The sequence below is a fragment of the Otolemur garnettii genome, unplaced genomic scaffold, assembly GCF_000181295.1.
Source record: "Otolemur garnettii isolate 467f Iridium unplaced genomic scaffold, OtoGar3 scaffold00003, whole genome shotgun sequence".
Taxonomy (NCBI): domain Eukaryota; kingdom Metazoa; phylum Chordata; class Mammalia; order Primates; family Galagidae; genus Otolemur; species Otolemur garnettii.
The window spans coordinates 26,786,212-26,803,602 of record NW_003852398.1 but is presented as its reverse complement, the minus strand read 5'-3'; the positions used below and the strand labels follow the sequence as shown (position 1 = coordinate 26,803,602).

The 17,391-nt window shown below is 47.6% G+C and overlaps 1 protein-coding gene across 4 annotated transcripts in view; it reads left to right on the top strand.

Annotated features, from left to right (window-relative positions):
* The window catches only part of ABLIM3 (actin binding LIM protein family member 3), a 109,969-nt gene that overhangs the window by 78,360 nt on the left and 14,218 nt on the right, over nucleotides 1–17,391 (top strand). For 2 of the 4 annotated variants that reach the window (XM_023515552.1, XM_012808896.2), the window contains 5 exons: nucleotides 2,382–2,440; nucleotides 4,658–4,729; nucleotides 11,420–11,549; nucleotides 15,964–16,098; nucleotides 17,208–17,272. In XM_023515552.1, coding sequence (XP_023371320.1) covers nucleotides 2,382–2,440; nucleotides 4,658–4,729; nucleotides 11,420–11,549; nucleotides 15,964–16,098; nucleotides 17,208–17,272 — 461 coding nt within the window. Of the gene's footprint in view, nucleotides 1–2,381; nucleotides 2,441–4,657; nucleotides 4,730–9,207; nucleotides 9,364–10,923; nucleotides 10,954–11,419; nucleotides 11,550–12,228; nucleotides 12,328–13,690; nucleotides 13,739–15,963; nucleotides 16,099–17,207; nucleotides 17,273–17,391 lie in introns of all 4 variants that reach the window. The other 2 variants (XM_012808897.2, XM_012808886.2) reach the window with 2 other exon arrangements.

Sequence of the window (17,391 nt, the reverse complement as noted above, 5' to 3'; positions counted from 1 at the left end):
AAAAAAAAAATACAAAGGTAGGATTCAACCCATCATTCATGCATTTCTTTATTAAACACACATGTGCCAGGCACTGTTCTCAGCTCTGAGAATAAAGTCTACAGAAGAGATCAACCACCTTCTTCGTTCTGATGTCACATTGCTGAGCCATTGGTCAAGGGCATAAGCTCAGCAGACCATAATTTCATAGGGGCCTTCATGAACAAATCACCTTTTCTTACCTGCTCTTATCTAAGTTTATTGCTAGCTACCAACTCATTCCTTTTTGACTCTGTTTTATTTAGATGCATGCTGCCAATTCCCAAACTTTGGACTTTTTTCCACTTCTAATTATACAGTAGAACCTCTGTAAATTGACTAAGGGACTGTACCAAACTGGTCACTATAAGGAGGTGGTCAACATAAGGCCTCCTGTACCCATATGTACGTGTGGTACACATCCAGTCTATGAAAATTAGGTCAACTTAAGGAGGTGGTCAATGCAGGAAGGTAGTCAGCTATGGAAGTGCTAACTATATTTTCTTTCTCTGCTATGATTCTCTCCATTCATTTGTTATACATGCATGCAGACTGTTGAAGCTAATGGCCATTTTGGCCCAGTTTTATTTCAGAGTAGATATGTCAATGTCGTAGAATCAAAAGCAAGAGATACCATCTAATCTACTGCCCTCACTTTACACATTATTCCCCCCTGAGAACTGCCACCTCTACCTTCCCTATGTCTCTTTCACTTAAGCTCATGACCTTCTCAGACCTCTGTCCACCTCATCCATTTCCTACAGTGACCTGTAACATGTGTTTCCTGCTAGACCCACAGTTATAAACAACTCCTGGTAGAGTCAGGAGCAACCCAGAGAGGAACCGGAAATGCTCTCTCTAATAACTCCTGAAAGCAAGAATCCCGCCCTAAGGCTTGGTAGTGGACACACCCTGTAAATGCTGGATTAAGCCACAGACCCAGAATCCCTCTACTGGGCTCTGGGAGTCATTGCATTTTACTTTAGGAGGAATTAAACTCACGTTGAATCATTAAGATCATCCAAGAACGTCAGCAGATAGGAATCAAACATTCTTACTCTGCAAAAGACAGATCTGGCCCTAGAATTAGAATCGTGGAGATGGAAATAATCAAGACCATCAAAATCCCATCTTGTTTTTATTCAGACAAAGAAATTGGGATCCAGAGAGAGGATGTCTTACAGGTCCAGGAGAAACAATAAACCAGGGCTTCTTACTTCAAGCCTATTTTTTCTCTTGTCTTTTAGGGCTAATTGTTCAATTTATACCAGCCCCTGTCCCTTAGCTAGTATTCCAGTCCTAGGGGCTCCAGGCAACAAACCATGATGGAAAGTATATCCTAGAAACAAAGTCAGACAAACAAATGCCATCTGGGTGCTTAGGAATCTAGCCATGTGCTGGCTCCTTTCCTTTTAGGGCCGGTTACAAGAGGAATGGCTCCAGAGGGATAATATGTCCCTATTTTTCCTTCTAATCCAGGACACCTGTCCCTTGTTTGGGGAATGTATAATATCTGGGGCTTCTTCTCAACATGTGACTAGCCACCTGTTGTTCATGCCTTTCCAAATTGGTTTTTGGGTTCGAGGCTAGCCAACTGGACCCCCACCCACAATAAAATATGTGCATTAGCCATATACTAAATTTGAAGAGTCCATAGTCTCTGGGGAATTAGAAGGTCAAGACAGAGCTCTCATCAGAATATACACTATGACACCTCCTCCCCTTAATGTGATAGCTCTGATAGACTGTCATAAGTCTTTGAAGAGAAAGGAAGGCTGGAGTTCACCACATGCCGTCATTTTCTTTCATCCCCACTCCATTCATTCAACAAATATGTATTGACCACCTGCTATGTGTCACTCACTGCCACTCGTCCACTCATCTACTCACCCCACAAACATGTACAGAGCTCCGCTAGGAACAAAGTCCCATACTGGATGCTGTGGGAGAAATAGCAATGAAAAAAGCTCAGTCTTTGCCCAGAAGGAGCTCTTAATTTAGTTGGGATGATAATTCCATAAGCTACTGTGATTTAAGACCATATTTGTGGAGAGAGATACAAAGAACCATGAATCACAGAGAGAGAAGTCACCCCCTGCTAGCAGGTAAGAAAGGTTGCAAGAGGATGTCATGGACCTTGAGGAATGGGTAGGATTTGGACACACAAAAAAGGGTGTGGTGAAAAAGTTGGTGCCTCAGCAGAGAGGTGCCAGAGAGAGCTGGGAAAGCCAAGCCAGTCCGTCTGGCTGACATATAGGGTACATGGTTTACCCTGGGAGTCAATCAGGGTGGGGGATGGGGAGAGACTCTGATGCTGGTGAATTTGAAAGGTCTGAACTTTTGCTATTTTCCTGGCCCTTTAGGTTCTGAGGTATGGCACCCCATCTGCAAGCAGGCAGCCCGGGCAGAGAAGAAGTTGAAGGTAAGCAAGCTAGTAGCGAACCCAGACCGGCACTCCTACGTGGCTACTTTTCGCCACAAGTCGGGGCAGGGGCTGTGCTGTAGTACTGAGTCAGCATTCCTTGGTGTGCACACTCCCAAGTATGTATCCTTGGATTTCCTTTGTGTTAACACCTGCCTCATGGGAGTTTTGAGATTATGACATTGAATCTGGAAGCACTTTGAAAACTGTAAAGCCCTGTATTTGAGCAAATTTTTAAGTGTTTCTGGGGCAAGGCTATAATGGGGGCTTCACCATTGCTGACCAAGGTGGTGGCCTCTCTGAGGAACTCATGCTGTGGTCCTTCCCCAGCCTATGGTCATTCATCATTAATAATAGTTAATACTGTCATAGTAATTGATGGTTTACAAAGCATCTTCACTGCCACTATTTGATTTGATTTCTTTAATCCTGTGAGGTAAATATGCAAGGAATTTTGCCTTTGCTTTGCCTATGAGAGGGGTGATTTGCCCAGAGTAACACAGCCAGGCAGAAGCTAGCCTCCCCAGGCACACAGTGGACCAGCTGAGGTCCTCCCTGTATCCCTCTGAGTTACTGTGCTCTGACAAATACCAGGAAGGCTGTAAATCTGGATTCCTGATATTTCAGAGAGGGGGTAGAGCTGTCCAGGCTGCAGGGAGAGGGCTCCTGAGTCCTTGACGCTGTAGGAAGATACCTGGAGTGTGCGTCAGGTGACAAGGAGAGGCATTTGATTTCTCCAAGGTACTTTTATACCCTGCTCCTTAGAACTTCCAAGTTGGTCCCTTGGAACGCTATTATGTTACCTCCTACAGTCTCTCCAGCTGAAACCACAAGTGCACAACTTCTGACGCTAATTAAACAGGTCTCCTTTACTACCTCATCCACTTAATGTAAGTTTTATGGAAGAGCTGACTAGTTGATATGTCATTATTTTTGAGCCCTGAATTGTTTTCCCATTTTATCCAAGTCCTCTTCCATGACAGGTATAAGAAAACCAATTTCTTTTTCTTCAATTTCCTCCTCTTCTGGTGGCATTTCTGAGACTTCAGTCATTCATGCTTATTGCCATAGCTGTGCACTGCCTGTTTCATTATATACTTAATGTTTTTCTTTAAATCAACTCCCTACTTTTAACTTAACGAAACCTATTTTTAAATAAAACTTTTTATCACCGAGTGGAAATCAGTAATACTTTCTATAAATGGAAAGGAAACCATGAAATAAATTCAATGATAATGAAATAATCTTATGTAATAATTCTTATAAATAAATCTTTACAAATCTAGCTAAACAATGTTGCCTGCACGCTCTCTGCTTTAAAAGAGAAATTGCTGAGAGGGGTTGTTGGAATGCATTACCCCCCCCCAAATTAAAACTGGCTCCTTGATCTAATCAAGATGACTGAAATAAAATGTCGTATTTTATTTTCTCTGCCACTCAATATTGTTGAATGTTCCACCTGAATTCATCTTCTCAGACCCAGGAATAGTTTGGGAAACACTACTCTGTAGCCTCACTTAGAATGCTTTGTAATGGGTGAAACTCTGAGAAGGAATTGGCAGTCTTAAAGCTCAGCTTCTGGATTATAGTGATAAGGAAGCTTTGATCCCTAAAACTGTATATTTCAACCATGGCCCTTGATTCCCAGTGCCTTTACTTTTAACCACAACATGCTACCACTCTCCTATATGCACTAAGATCGATGTTATGCCGCTCTGCTAAGGGGGCTCCATTGTACAGAGACAGGTTTTTTAAGTTTATCACTTCAGTTTATGTCAACTTACAATGACAGTATAAAGAATCAGTATATTGTGCAATGACATGAAATGTAACCTACTTTTACATTTTGAGTAACCAAACTAGCAAGAAATGAGCACTAAACAACTTTATTTATTTAAAATAAATACATTATTGACTGGAATAATCCAAGGTAAAAAATTTTATGTGTCACTTCCTATTTAAAATGCTAGCTGCAAGTATATAGAGAAAATAAATTCATATTCTGTCCAACAGCCTGAAGCCTGTGCAGTCTGAATCTCATTCACACTCAGATACTCAGTTCAAAGGCGGAAAATAAAGAGAAAGTACAGAAGTAGCCAGAGAATCCTTGGACAGTATTGCTAATATTCCTAGAAGAGCTGCATTCTTAGACCCTGTTTCTCCCTCCCCTCCACCCCAGGATGCAGCTTTTCACTCCTGTCTTTGTCTCTCCCACAGCATAGAAGAACATCTGAAACTTCCATCTCACCGCCTGGGTCTAGCATTGGGTCACCCAACAGAGTTATCTGCGTATGTATCACGTTTCAGCCATTGAAGGGTATCCCTGAACTGGTATCTAAAGAGTTTCTAAGGATAAAAAAGTTTTCAGGTTTTCTTTCTCTTTTTTTCACAGTATTTATTTTATTTATTTACTTATTTCTTTATTTTGGAGACAGTCTCACTCTGTCACTCTGGGTAGAGTGCCACGGTGTGATAGCTCACAGCAACCTCAAACTCTTGGGCTCAAGTGATCCTCTTGCCTCAGCCTCCCAAGCAGCTGGGATTTCAGGTGCTTGCCACAACACCCAGCTAGTTTTTCTGTTTTTAGTAGAGATAGAGTCTGCTCTTGTTCAGGCTGGTAGGTTTTCATTCAGCTAATATTTGATGTGTGCCTGTCATGTGCTAGGCTCTGTCCCAGGTCCTGAGGATACAGCAGGAGTAGGTACAGGCAGGACATAGATCCTGCCTTCATGGAGCACACACTCTAGAAAACCCAGAATTCCAGAGGTAACATCGAGTTCCATGGAGCACAAGGCAGAAAGTACAATGGCAGCAGGAGCTCTTGCTGAGTCTGTAAACAGTGCAAGGTCCCTCTTTTCCCTTTACTTGACTGGGACAAGAGCAAGATAGTAACTGGGCATCAGTTATTCAGAATAGGTAGTATTCAGAATAGATTTGGGGTGGAATATTGATATGGAGGTAATGGTGTGTGATAAAGAGGCAGAAGGAAGAAGGAAGCCGTGTGATGTGCAAATATGGTCATAAAAGATTTGCAAGGTAAAGAAGAGCTTTCTAATCACATGAGAAGTCCAGGAATGAGAGACCCCCTGCATGTATCAGAGCTCCCATCTCCAGAGGCATTCAAACACAATCACCATCTTCCAGGGATGTGGCAGAAGGGACAAGAGTTGAGTTAGATGACCTCAGAGGTCCTTGTGTATATAATTTATTCTTTTGTTCAACAAATGTGTGCTGAGTGTCTACGCTGTGCTAAGCATTGTACTCTGCTCTGGGGACATGGTGGTGAACTCCACAGACCCGATGCCTATCTGCATGATGTTGAACACATCATGCCATGAATAATCAGGGCAGGGATAAGTGCCAGGAAGAAAAAGCACAGCATTCTCTGATGATGCCGCATACGTGCAGAGGGACGGATTTGGAGAAGGCATCTCTGAGAAAGAAACATTTACTCCCAAACCAGAGGGATAAACAGAAACAAGCTAAAGGAGGTAGGGGAGGCACAGCCGGGGAGGACCGGCGTGAGCAGCAAACCTCAATCAGAATGACACTGGACTGTCCCGTTTTCCACAAGTCAAAGGAACCAAGACCAGCAATTGGAGGAAATGGTCTACAGCAGAAAACTCACTCCTAATAAGAAGCTCTAGATACAGTCCCTAAGCCAGCCCGCCCTGGGTGGGCCCTGACCCTCATCACTAGGCCATCACTCCAAATCCACATCCAGCTTCCTCTTTGATCCCTGGATAATGCCCATTGATGGGACTATTTCCTTTTCTTTCTTCCTCTGATCAAATTTAAAAAGACTTAACAGATATCATTAACTGCAGCTTCAATATGGGTCAATACTACAACGTGGCTGTCACAAAAGACAAGCTACTTTGATCACGGTTTGTACTCAATGAAGAATCCAATCCAAGACAAGAGGACAGTCCTTCAGCACTATGAACAGCACCAGACCGCAGCAATTTCAGGGCCTGCACTGTGAGAAGGTTGTTGACAAACGCGAGCTCCAGAGGAGCGTTAACAGGATATGCGTGCCCAGGAAGGTGGCTGCGCTATAATGCTGCCAATCACTAGCCAGTCTGCCTGGGCTTCTGAGGAGCCTTGTTAACCTTTCTGAAATATTAGGCCTCAGTGGTACTCACCTTGGAATCCTCTGTGAGAAGCAGCCCCCTTGCAGAACAAAGCATATGGTAGCACCTGGGGACCCCTGTGCCCATACCAGCCCACTGGGAGTTCATACACTAAGATCAGTTGTTCCTCATGTCCTGACTTAGCCACGTACCTCTCCTTCGCCCTCTCTTCTTCTTCTTTTTTCTTTTTCTCTGTCACCTGGGTAGAGTGCCATGGCATCATGGCCAACAGCAGCCTCAAACTCATGGACTCAAGCAATCCCCCAGCCTCAGCCTTCCAAGTAGCTGAGACTAGAGGCTTCTGCCACAATGCCAGGCTAGTTTTTCTATTTTTAGTAGAGATGGGGTCTTGCTCTTGCTCAGGCTGGTCTTGAACTCCTGAGCTCAAGTAATCCATCTGTCTCAGCCTCCCAGAGTGCTAGGATTACAGGCATGAGCCATTGTGCCCAGCCCCCTTCACCCTCTCTTCATATCACCCTTGACAGTGCCTCATGCTCAGCTGCTCTGGGCAATCGCACATGTCACATTAGCCATGTTTTAAGTCTGACTATCCCAAACATGGCTTCCAAATTTGGCAAAAAATCCATCCATCCACTTTGGAGACATGCAATAACAAGATACTTTTTGTAGATTTGGTTTCAAAAGAGAATTATCCGTGAATTGGAGCTGGCAGTCTTTCAAACTTCATACCCCATTGATGTCTAGAATCATCTTCAGGTGGTTTGATTTTGTCCGGACACACATGTGGCAGATCCATCACTATGTCTCCAGACCTGAGGCTCATTTACAGCCCTGGGAATGAAGTGGCCCTGAGAAGAAATATAGTACTTTTGCATTTTGGAGTAAAGTGCCAAGATGAATAAGTTGAGTTTGTAAGATGCCAAGAGCTCTCAAGGTCAACATCTAAGATCCCAGGGGAAAAGGCAGCAGTTCCTTTAGCAAGTGGACTCCCCTAATAAGGTTCCCTGAGGCCACACACCACAGGATTGGTTCGGGGCTGTGCCAGGCAGGCTCTCGCAGAAGTCCAATGACATGCCTCAAAGAGTTCAGCTGAGAAGGATATCATGAAGGGATCATGCACAGAGGTGTGGGCAGGGTTAAGGGGACCCTGCAGGAGTCAGTGAGGTATCCAGAGACTACAGTAGCATGACATTGTTGCCACCCTGTGCTTAAATAGACAAAAGATAGGAACAGCTTTCACAAAGCTTGTGAGAGCTGGAGGATCAGACAGGAGCCAGGTCCACCCATGGCCATATAGGAAGGTTGCAAGGGGAATAAGTGTGCAGCCTCCCTCTACTCTCTGCTGCTGGCCAAACCCAGCTGAAAGCCAGGGAGTTAGAGAACCTGAGGTGCAGCCCAGGGGACACTCGGGGCAGATCCAGGCAAGGCAAGGTGGACTGAGGGTCTGGGGGTAATGGAGGATGAGCAGCATGGGATGGGACAGGGTGGCAGAGTAAAAGGCCCTTGGAAAGTTTTTAAAGTAGCAAAGTTTATAAGGATTTTATGAATGCTGCTCTCCCTAAAGTAATCCTGGCCCCAAGATTTCACCTGGCTCCTATGACATTGGAAGAACATTATGAGGCTAACACAGTCTCCTTGGATTCTCCATCTAGTAGCCTCTGTCTTAATTTACAGTCACCCCAGGACCTTGCAAGACAGATCCTGGTTAACCATAAAAGAAACCAGGTCACAGAGGGAACAGCTGGTCGACATGGCCATGGGAAGGACATGGCTTCAGGAGTTAGGAGATGTGGGCTATCACATGCAAGGGAAAGCTGTCTTTTAATCCCTGCATCTTTGGAGGGCTGAACTCAAGACAAAGTCAAGTCAATTGGAAGATAGAGGCTCATTTCAGTTTGATATAAGGAAAAGTCTGAGTACAGACTTCTGACAGTGTAAAACTTCTCTCCTGAAAAGCCAGGGGAGACTACTGGAGAGGGAAGTCTCTCTGGGTTCAAATTCAGGTTTTTGCTACTTATTAGCTATGTGGCCCTGGGAAAGTTAATTGATTTCTCTGTGCCTCTGTTTCCTTTTTCAAAATGAGGGTGATGCTAATGCTACCCTAACGATCCTAGCACTGGTTGTGAGTTGTGTGGATTAACGGAGTTAATCCATGTAAGGGACTTGGGACCGAGCCTGGTTTATAATGAGCACTCACCGAATGTTAGCTGGGGTTACAGTATCATGAGGATTTTTGTCTTCAGCATCTTCGTCTCCTTCCTCAAGGCTGCTATGAATTGGGGGGTGTGGTGGCGATCAGCACTCAGCTGTCAGGCTAGATTCAAGCCTACTAACGAAGTGGTTCGTGTTGCCAAACCTTTTGAGCCCCAGTTTCCTTGTCTGGAAATAGAAATTATATTGACACTTACTTCACAGAGGTGTTATGACATTTAAAGAAGATAATTCCTATAAAGCACAGGCCTTTAGTAGTGATAACTGCTCGGAAATGGACTAAGTCCTGTTGGAGTGGGTGGCCTCTGAGACCATTCTTCTTCTAAGCTTCTATAGTTTCTTGATTTGATTCTATGTATTGCTTTCAGTGGAACCTGGAGAAGCTCTTTCTTTGTTTTTGTTTCCTTTTCCTTTTCCCTCTTATCTTTCTACTCCTTTCCTGTCCATTTCCTCCTTCCCCAGGCCAAAGTGGATAATGAGATCCTTAATTACAAAGACCTGGCAGCTCTCCCCAAGGTTAAGTCCATCTACGAGGTACAACGCCCCGACCTCATTTCCTACGAGCCTCATTCCAGATACACGTCCGACGAGATGCTGGAGAGATGTGGCTATGGAGAGGTATCATGTCTGGCCCTTCTCTCTTGGGCTGTTGTTGAAGATGTCTTCTGGGGTCCCCAGCCCTCTCCATCACAGGTCGTGTGGCCTCCACTGCACTAGACCTTAGACACTTCTAAACTGGAATTTATAGCAATCATTTTAAACTCGAGAAATTTCATCCAAAAATCTGGCTTCTGGCTTTTCTTGAAAAATCAGAGCTGTCAACATTAAATCTCTATTTCTAACACCTGGAAATGGTAGCAGCGCACCTTGTAGGCAGGACATGAGCCCCATCCATTCTCCTCAGTCACTACCAGTCCCTGTTAACCCCAGCAGTGAGGACAAGAGCTGTGGTCACTTATTCTTTTTTCTTTTAGTGGAGAAATTTTTCTTCTACTCAGCCCATGACTCTCATCTCCTGCCAGGCTCAATGGCCATTTAGGTTTATAATCCCTGATTAGGCATGTTCTCCGGTTTTTGCACCTGGCCTTGAGCCACAGTGCTCACAAAAAAGACACTTTTGTAAAGACTCAGCATAGATGGTTTTTGAAATCATTAAATGGTGCTTAACAACAGAAAGTTTTCTTTGGAGAGGGCGGAGCAGCCATTACACTAGCCGTTCTGGCAGTCTATATCCCAGGAGATTTCTAACTCCATACCTGACCACCTTGGCTAATTTAGAACATAAGGATCTAAATCCTTATGTTCTGGTGGGCAGGGACCCAGGTTATCGTCCCAGCTCCACCATAGCTAGTCTTGGGACCTCAGGCAAGTCCCCTTCCTCTCTAAGGGATTGGGGTGCTATTTGGTTAAAGGCCTAATGCTGAGATTATCTGGGCTCTGGCCCCGGAAATGGACCGGAAAAGGGGATCATGTGTTTGGTAGATGCTGATTCTCCTGAAGTTAGAAATGACAAACAAGGGCCACAGCCAGACCCCAGATTTGATGTTTCAGTTACAAAGAGTCTTTTTAAAATAGTAACTGGTTGTCAACATGGAAACATTGGGAGACTTTACATAAGAATCTGCATTTCTGACTTGTGTTGTTAAACTCAGAAATGGTGTTACCGCAGCCCCTCCAGCATAGCCCGGGGCCCTGAGCAGCTGCTGCCCTCTGCAGTTGCGACATGGCATCTCCAGCTGCACCAGAGACCAGCCCAGCTCTCACTGATGGCAGCGTCCTGGCCCTATTTAAGTTTCTGTCCTCAACATTTCTGTCCTCATGAATCACAGAGGAGTCATGAACCAGTAGAGAAGGAAGAGTGGTGAAAATAGCTCTCAGTGCACCATGGAGAAGCCCAGAGTCTGAGTCAATACCTGCCACTTCGTCCCCATGAGGCTCAGAGTGGTCCTGAGCCTTCACATTTCTTTTCTGGGCCTTGGTTTTTCCATTCATACAAGGAGGGCATAATCTCAAGATTCCCTGCCTCCTATCAGCAGTTCTGACCTTCTGGAGAGGGATCCCTAGGGGAGGCTGTGGCTCTCTCACTGCTGAACTATGTAACAATATTCTGTCCCTTCCTCTCACCCTCTCTCTCCTTTCGCTCCTTCCACGACTGCCTTCAAACTCTTCACTTCTAAGTCGCTGGGAACGTTATCTCCCTACTCCCAGGTAATTAAATAGAATTAAGTTGATATATAATTGTGTCACTTTGTGCTGACCAAGAAGACCCCAGACTTCACCCCTCCCCAGGGGTGAAGCACGGGAAGGCTGAGCCCTTGGCCACTGTGAACTTCCTAACCAGACAGTGACGGAGGGGCTTAAGGGTATACCCTCCAGGGAGCAGCAGTGGAATAAAAGAGGGGAGAACCCAATGGCCTCAGGATTCTGGGGCTCCTGGTCAGGACTCCAGGGACTGACCTATGGGTTCCATTCAAGGGACAGCTAGTGATGGGGAAGCTTGGGATATTCTCTGCCCTCTCCTTGGGCTGTGTGTGACTTAGGGAGGGAGTCTCTGCATTCATATCTCAGCCCCCGAATCCCAGATTCCATGTCATACACCCACTTGCCCACCAGACCCTTGGGCCACAGCGCCCACCTAAACATGGCCTTGCTCACAGCACACTTCCTCCCCCAGGACATCTATGAGAATCTGGACCTCCGCCAGAGACGGGCCTCCAGCCCAGGGTACATCGACTCCCCTACCTACAGCCGGCAGGGCATGTCCCCCACCTTCTCCCGCTCACCACACCACTACTACCGCTCTGGTAAGGACGGGGACACCCCAGATGCAAAGGAAGAGCTCGGGGGCAACACAGTGACTTGGTGTCCCTGGGCTGCAGAGCCTGCATGAGGTTTCCCCAGGGTCTCCGCTATATGTGGCCCTCCTGAGGCTCTCTGAGTCTCTGAAATGTCCCTGGCAGGGGTAGAGAGAGGGTATGTGGCACTCAGATGCAGCAGGTGAGTGGTGAGCTGCCAGGAAAGCAGGTGACGGACAGCCCTGTGACCCTGGCAGGGAGAAAACACCTCCACCTATTTCTTGAGGCCTGGCCTTCCCTGAGGAGCCAGGCAATGCCCAGTCGTCCTGAGGTAGGGGGTGGCAGCAGGCTCTGGATGGAGGAAAGGAGCCCTGAAGGGAGGACCCGGGTGGGGTCCACTGGGGAGCTTAGAGGAATGAAAACCCCTTCTTAAGCTCGGTAGAGTTGTTTCTTACCACCCACAAAATCTGACTTGGGAGTCCAGCCAGGAGGCAAGGTCAAGCTTGTTTCTGCAGACGCAGTGCATGACAGCCAATGCTGCTTCCGACCCGGAGCCTGAGCACGCCGGAACGCCCCAGCCACCCCACCCCTGCTGTCATCACCTCACCGCTTCCTTAAATGCCACGCGTTAATGCCTGTTTTCTCTGTGCCTCTGTTCTCTCTGGGGACCACTGCCTGCGTGCCCCAGGGGCCGAGAGTGGCCGGAGCTCTCCATACCATAGCCAGTTAGATGTGAGGTCCTCCACTCCGACCTCTTACCAGGCTCCCAAGCACTTTCATATCCCAGGTAGGCACTGCCAGCCCAGAATTCCCAGCACGGGTGCATGCTCCATGGGGTCCCCAGTACCTCAACAGCCGATGCAGTGCTACACAGGCACCTAGGAAAAGCCAGTTCCTGGGGACCCTCTCTATCCAGTCACCCACTCTAATTCCATCCACCAGCTGCGACACCGACATGCATGTTGGTCAACACACTTGACAGGACCAGCATGGGTAGCAGCCCAGGGAAGAAAAGTGCAGGGAGCTACTGTGGGATCCCTTGAATGTGCAAAGGCCTGAGGGCACGGCATTAATGCACAGTGGGTAGGGCCACCAGCTTAGCATTAAAGCCCTGAGGGTAGAATCCCAATGCTGCTGTTCATAAGCTTTTGACCTTGAACCACTTGCTTCCCCAAGCCTGGGCTGTTCTGCTGAACAGCCAGGTACTGTTGTGGGCCCAGAGGGTGCAGCTGTGCTCAACCCAGCCCAGACCTTGCCCTCACAGTACTTGGTATTTATATTCTAATGCAGTAGAGAGATAATAAATGAGTAAACAAATAAGTAAAGGATAATTTCAGGTTATAACAGATTATCTAAACATAAATAAAAGATGGCACCATGAAAGATGACAAGGGCAGGGCAGGCCAGGCTTCTTGAAGGTAACATTAAAGCTGAAAGATGAGAAGGAGCCAGGCTGCCAAGATCCCAGGGAAATTCATCCAGGCAGACGGAACAGCAAGTGTAAAGCCATTGCAGCGGGAGGGAGTGCTAGCAGAAGAGAGGGACACAGGCAGCAGACAGACCACTGGCAGGTGTGGTATAGACAAGGTCTGAGTCACAGCAGAACCAGGCCTGGTCTCCTAACTCCTAGCTCAGATTCTCATTACCCACTCACTTTCCCTGCAAGAGCTCATCCTGCTGTGTCATCTACACCTTTCTCAACTGGCCCAGAGGGGCTCCCCCCTGCCTGCTTTTGAGGGAAGTTGGGAGGGATATTATGCTGACTTGACTGCAGGTCCTGGGCACTCCCACCTGGAGTGAGTAGGACCCCTCCCCTCCACCAGGGGTGGAGGCACTGGACCCCTCCCTGCATGGGTTCTGCTGAGCATGCACCACCTGTTCCTGCATGCCCACCGTACAAGCCCCAACCCTCCTCAGCACTGTCTGAATCCATCTATTCCTCTCCCCACACCTTACTTGGACCCTGTTGGGATGAGGTTGGAAGTTCAACTTTGGAAGAAAAAGTCCACCAGGGAAAGATGGTGGCCTCTTGGAAAGAGTTGCTGACCATCTCTTTCTCCTGAGATTGACTGACCAAGTACTGTCTTCTTTTCTCCTGTCTCTCTATCTCTCCCTCCCTCCCTTCCGTCCCTCTCTGGTCTGTCTGGCAGCTGGAGACAGTAACATCTACCGGAAACCCCCGATCTACAAACGGCATGGTATGGTCAGAGACAGATAGGGCTTGGCCAGACAAGGAGAGGGGGGACATTAACCATTAACCAGGCCACCAGGAGCCACATAACACATACCACAAGACCACATCTTGGTCCTTCTTGGTGGCTGCCCCTCATCTGTCAGGGTGACACAGGGGAGGAGGTTGGTGTCATTTCAAAAGAGCAAAGGCCTCATGTCCCCTCAGTTCTTACCCGGCACTTCCCCAATCCCCCCTTACCTAGCACCTCCCTAATCCCTCCTTACCTGTTGTCTTAAATTCCGTGATCAGAGAAATCCTTGTAAAACACACCTACCCCTAGGAGCATCACACTCTAAGGCACTGATACTCAAAAATGCTCATTAGAACATGGGATGCATACCAGTTCCTGGTCCCTTACCCCGGACTTGCTGTATTAGAATTTTGTGTATGTAACAGTTTTTCCAGGTGAGTCTGATGCCCAGCCCAGCTGTGACCCACTGCTCTAAGCAGTCTGCTAACAATGTATGGGGACTTGGAGGGGAGATGCACATGAGAAAGGAGCAGGGATTCACTTCATTCTTTCATTCAGTGTTTCTTGAAGAAACACGTTGGTGGTCCATGGACCGTATATACCTGAGAGACTTATTAAAAAGGCAGATGCCCCAGCCCCACCCCTGGCACTAGCCCAGAGTCCCTTAGTTAGAAAGACTGAGTATGAGGCTGTGTGCAGTGACTCATACCTATAATCCTAGCACTCTGGGAGGCCAAGGCAGGTGGATCGATTGTGCTCAGGAGTTCAAGACCAGCCTGAGCAAGCGTAAGACCCCCATCTCTAAAATTAGCCGGCACTGTGGTGGGCACCTGTAGTCCCAGCTACTTGGGAGTCTGAGGCAAGAGGATTGCTGGAGCCCAAGAGTTTGAGGTTGCTGTGAGTTATGATGCCACAGCACACTACCCATGGAAACAGAGTGGTACTCTGTCAAGAAAGAAAGAAGGAAGGAGAGAGAGAGAGAAGAAAGAAAGAGAGAAAGAAGGAAGGAGAGAGAGAAGAAAGAAAGAAAGAAAGGAAAGAACGAGAGAATCTGCACTATAACTGGCTTTGTCTCTGGTTTCGGCCTGCACTGCACTCAGTATAAGATCCACTGACTTCTCCTCACCAACACCTGTTCTTTTTTGCAAAAAGCACTTACTAAGCCTCAGTGGAATAAGGACATTCCCTCCTCCAGGGTGCGGCGGAGCAGCCGCCTCCCTGTGCACCTCCCTTGCTTACGGCACTAGCCGGGCGAGGGGGCAGTAAGAGTATGAACAGTGACTATGGGTGCTTAAGACCCTACAATTCTGACAGGCATCCTGGGTTTCAGAGGGGCCTGAGCAGGTCCAAGGTGGATCTGTGAGCATGTGCACATGTGCACGGAGCTGGGGAGGACCTGCTACACACAGGCCTCCGAGTGGCCATGTAAGGGCACCAACCCTGACGAAGGTAGTCTGGCTTTATATCCAGAAAAAGCCCCAAGTCCCAAGCTTCTCGGGATTTCATGGAATTACCAGGTGGACTCTACGGGGAGTGTAGGGTGGGGGGGATGGCATGGACAAGTAAGCAGATGGATGGAAAGGCTAAATGTGATTGGCCAGATGGGGCTGCCCAGACCCAAGTCAAAGAGGGGAATTCAAAAGCTTTAGAAACAAGCACTGCTGGGGGAGGGTGCATAGCCTGGGCTGACTGAAGGCTGATCCCATGACCCTGCTCTGGCTCCACAGAGCTTGTCCTGAAAGCTTCCCCATTACTGGCTCATTTCCCCAGTCCCTCTCTGCCCAGAATCTCTGTCACCAGACTTTGGGACAATGTAAGTCACTGCATGGTAGCATTTGTGTTTGCAATGAGTCTTTTGGTCACCCTTGTCATAGGCTTCAAGTAAAAACTTGAAGGTAGATGGCACCTGAGCCAGCAGACCAATTTTGACACCTGCAGATGAAGAAACTGAGACAGAGACGGGCAGAATCTGCCCAGTGTTACAACTGAGTTAAGGTCTTGAATAAGCGCCTTCCCCTCTATGGAGTTTAAGCACTCAAATATAAAATGAGGGGGCCAACCAGCTCCAATACCCTGTGACCCGGGTGTGCCTACCAGACCCCTGACCTTGAAGTGGCCCCACTCCCCTGGGCTGAAGCCTGGCAGAGACAGGGAAGGAGTGCACAGTCCCAGCCAAGGCCTTCTGCCTCCCTGAAGCATTCTCCTTGGGTCCTTTGCAGGTGATTTGTCTACAGCAACCAAGAGCAAAACAAGTGAAGACATCAGCCAGGCCTCCAAGTACAGTCCAGCCTACTCACCAGACCCCTACTATGCTGCAGAGTCTGAGTATTGGACCTACCATGGGTCCCCCAAAGGTAGCATCCCCATGGGAGCCTGGGGTCAGAGCTGTCTCCTCTGCCAGGGACATAGAAAGTCAGGACGGGCAGTGACCACTCCTTCACATGACCATTTTGAATGAGAGTATTCAGAGGGTGTATAACTGAGGATTTCTAGTCATTCAACAAACATGTATGGAGGGCCAGCCATGGCCCTAGGGATACAATGGAGCGCAAAATAGACTAGGACCCTGCCCTTGTGAAGGAGATAGAGGTCCCAACCATGAGAGGGAGGTCACGATGGGCATGCTGTCAGCTGGAAAGTGACAAAAGTGCCTCAGGTGCAGCAACTCAGCTGTCACAGAAAGGGAGACCAGAGGTGATTCAGCTGACAGTGTAGAAACACATGTGCAAAGACCAAAGATGTGAGAGTGGGTTCCACTGAAGGACAGGAGGCTGTCAGCTGAGCCTCGAGCTCTGAGAGGGAGGGAAGCAGGTGGGGGAGGGGGAGGAGATCCCATGGGCTTATGGGTTGAGGTAAAGATTTTGGTTGTTATCCTAAACAGGAATATACCGTTGAAAGTAGCGACATGATCACATTTGTGCTTTTAAAAGAATACTTTGGCTATAGGGGGGGAAATGGTTTGGAGGTTGGAGAAAGAGAGGATGTGGGGAGATGGGAGGGTCATGTCAGCTCCCTGGCAAGGGACCTTCATGGTCCTCATGGCACCACCCTCCCCAACTAGACAACTTAAGCCATTCCTTTCAAGTATGGGGAAGGATTTCCATCAAGATTCACTTTGACTGAATGCTCATTTTTACTAACTGAATGTCCATTCTGAGCAAAGCTTCATGCACACTCAGAGATGACTCTTTCATTGCTGTCAAAGAATTCTCCGTTTAGAAAAGCAAGACGCAGACAGAACTATAACCCCGAGTCACCTGTGATCAGTACCCACAGGAGATAGTACCTGATTACAGGCTGCAGTGGCACGGGAGACACTCCCAATAGGAGTGGGGAGTATCTCAGATGGGACTGTTTCAATCACTAAAAAAAATGGAAAAGGAAAAACCAACTTGAAATGTCTTGAGCTGGACAGGTGGAGTGGGGAGCACATGTGGGAGCTGAACCTGTCTGTCCTTTGCAGTGCCCCGAGCCAGGAGGTTCTCGTCCGGAGGAGAAGAGGACGACTTTGACCGCAGCATGCACAAGGTGAGCGGGCCCCGCAGTCAGAAAGAGGCTTAGAGGATAAACCACTGAGGAGTTTTTCATTGGCAAGTGACAGTGGCCAAATTCAAACTCACCTAGGATAGAAAAAAAAAAAAAAAAAA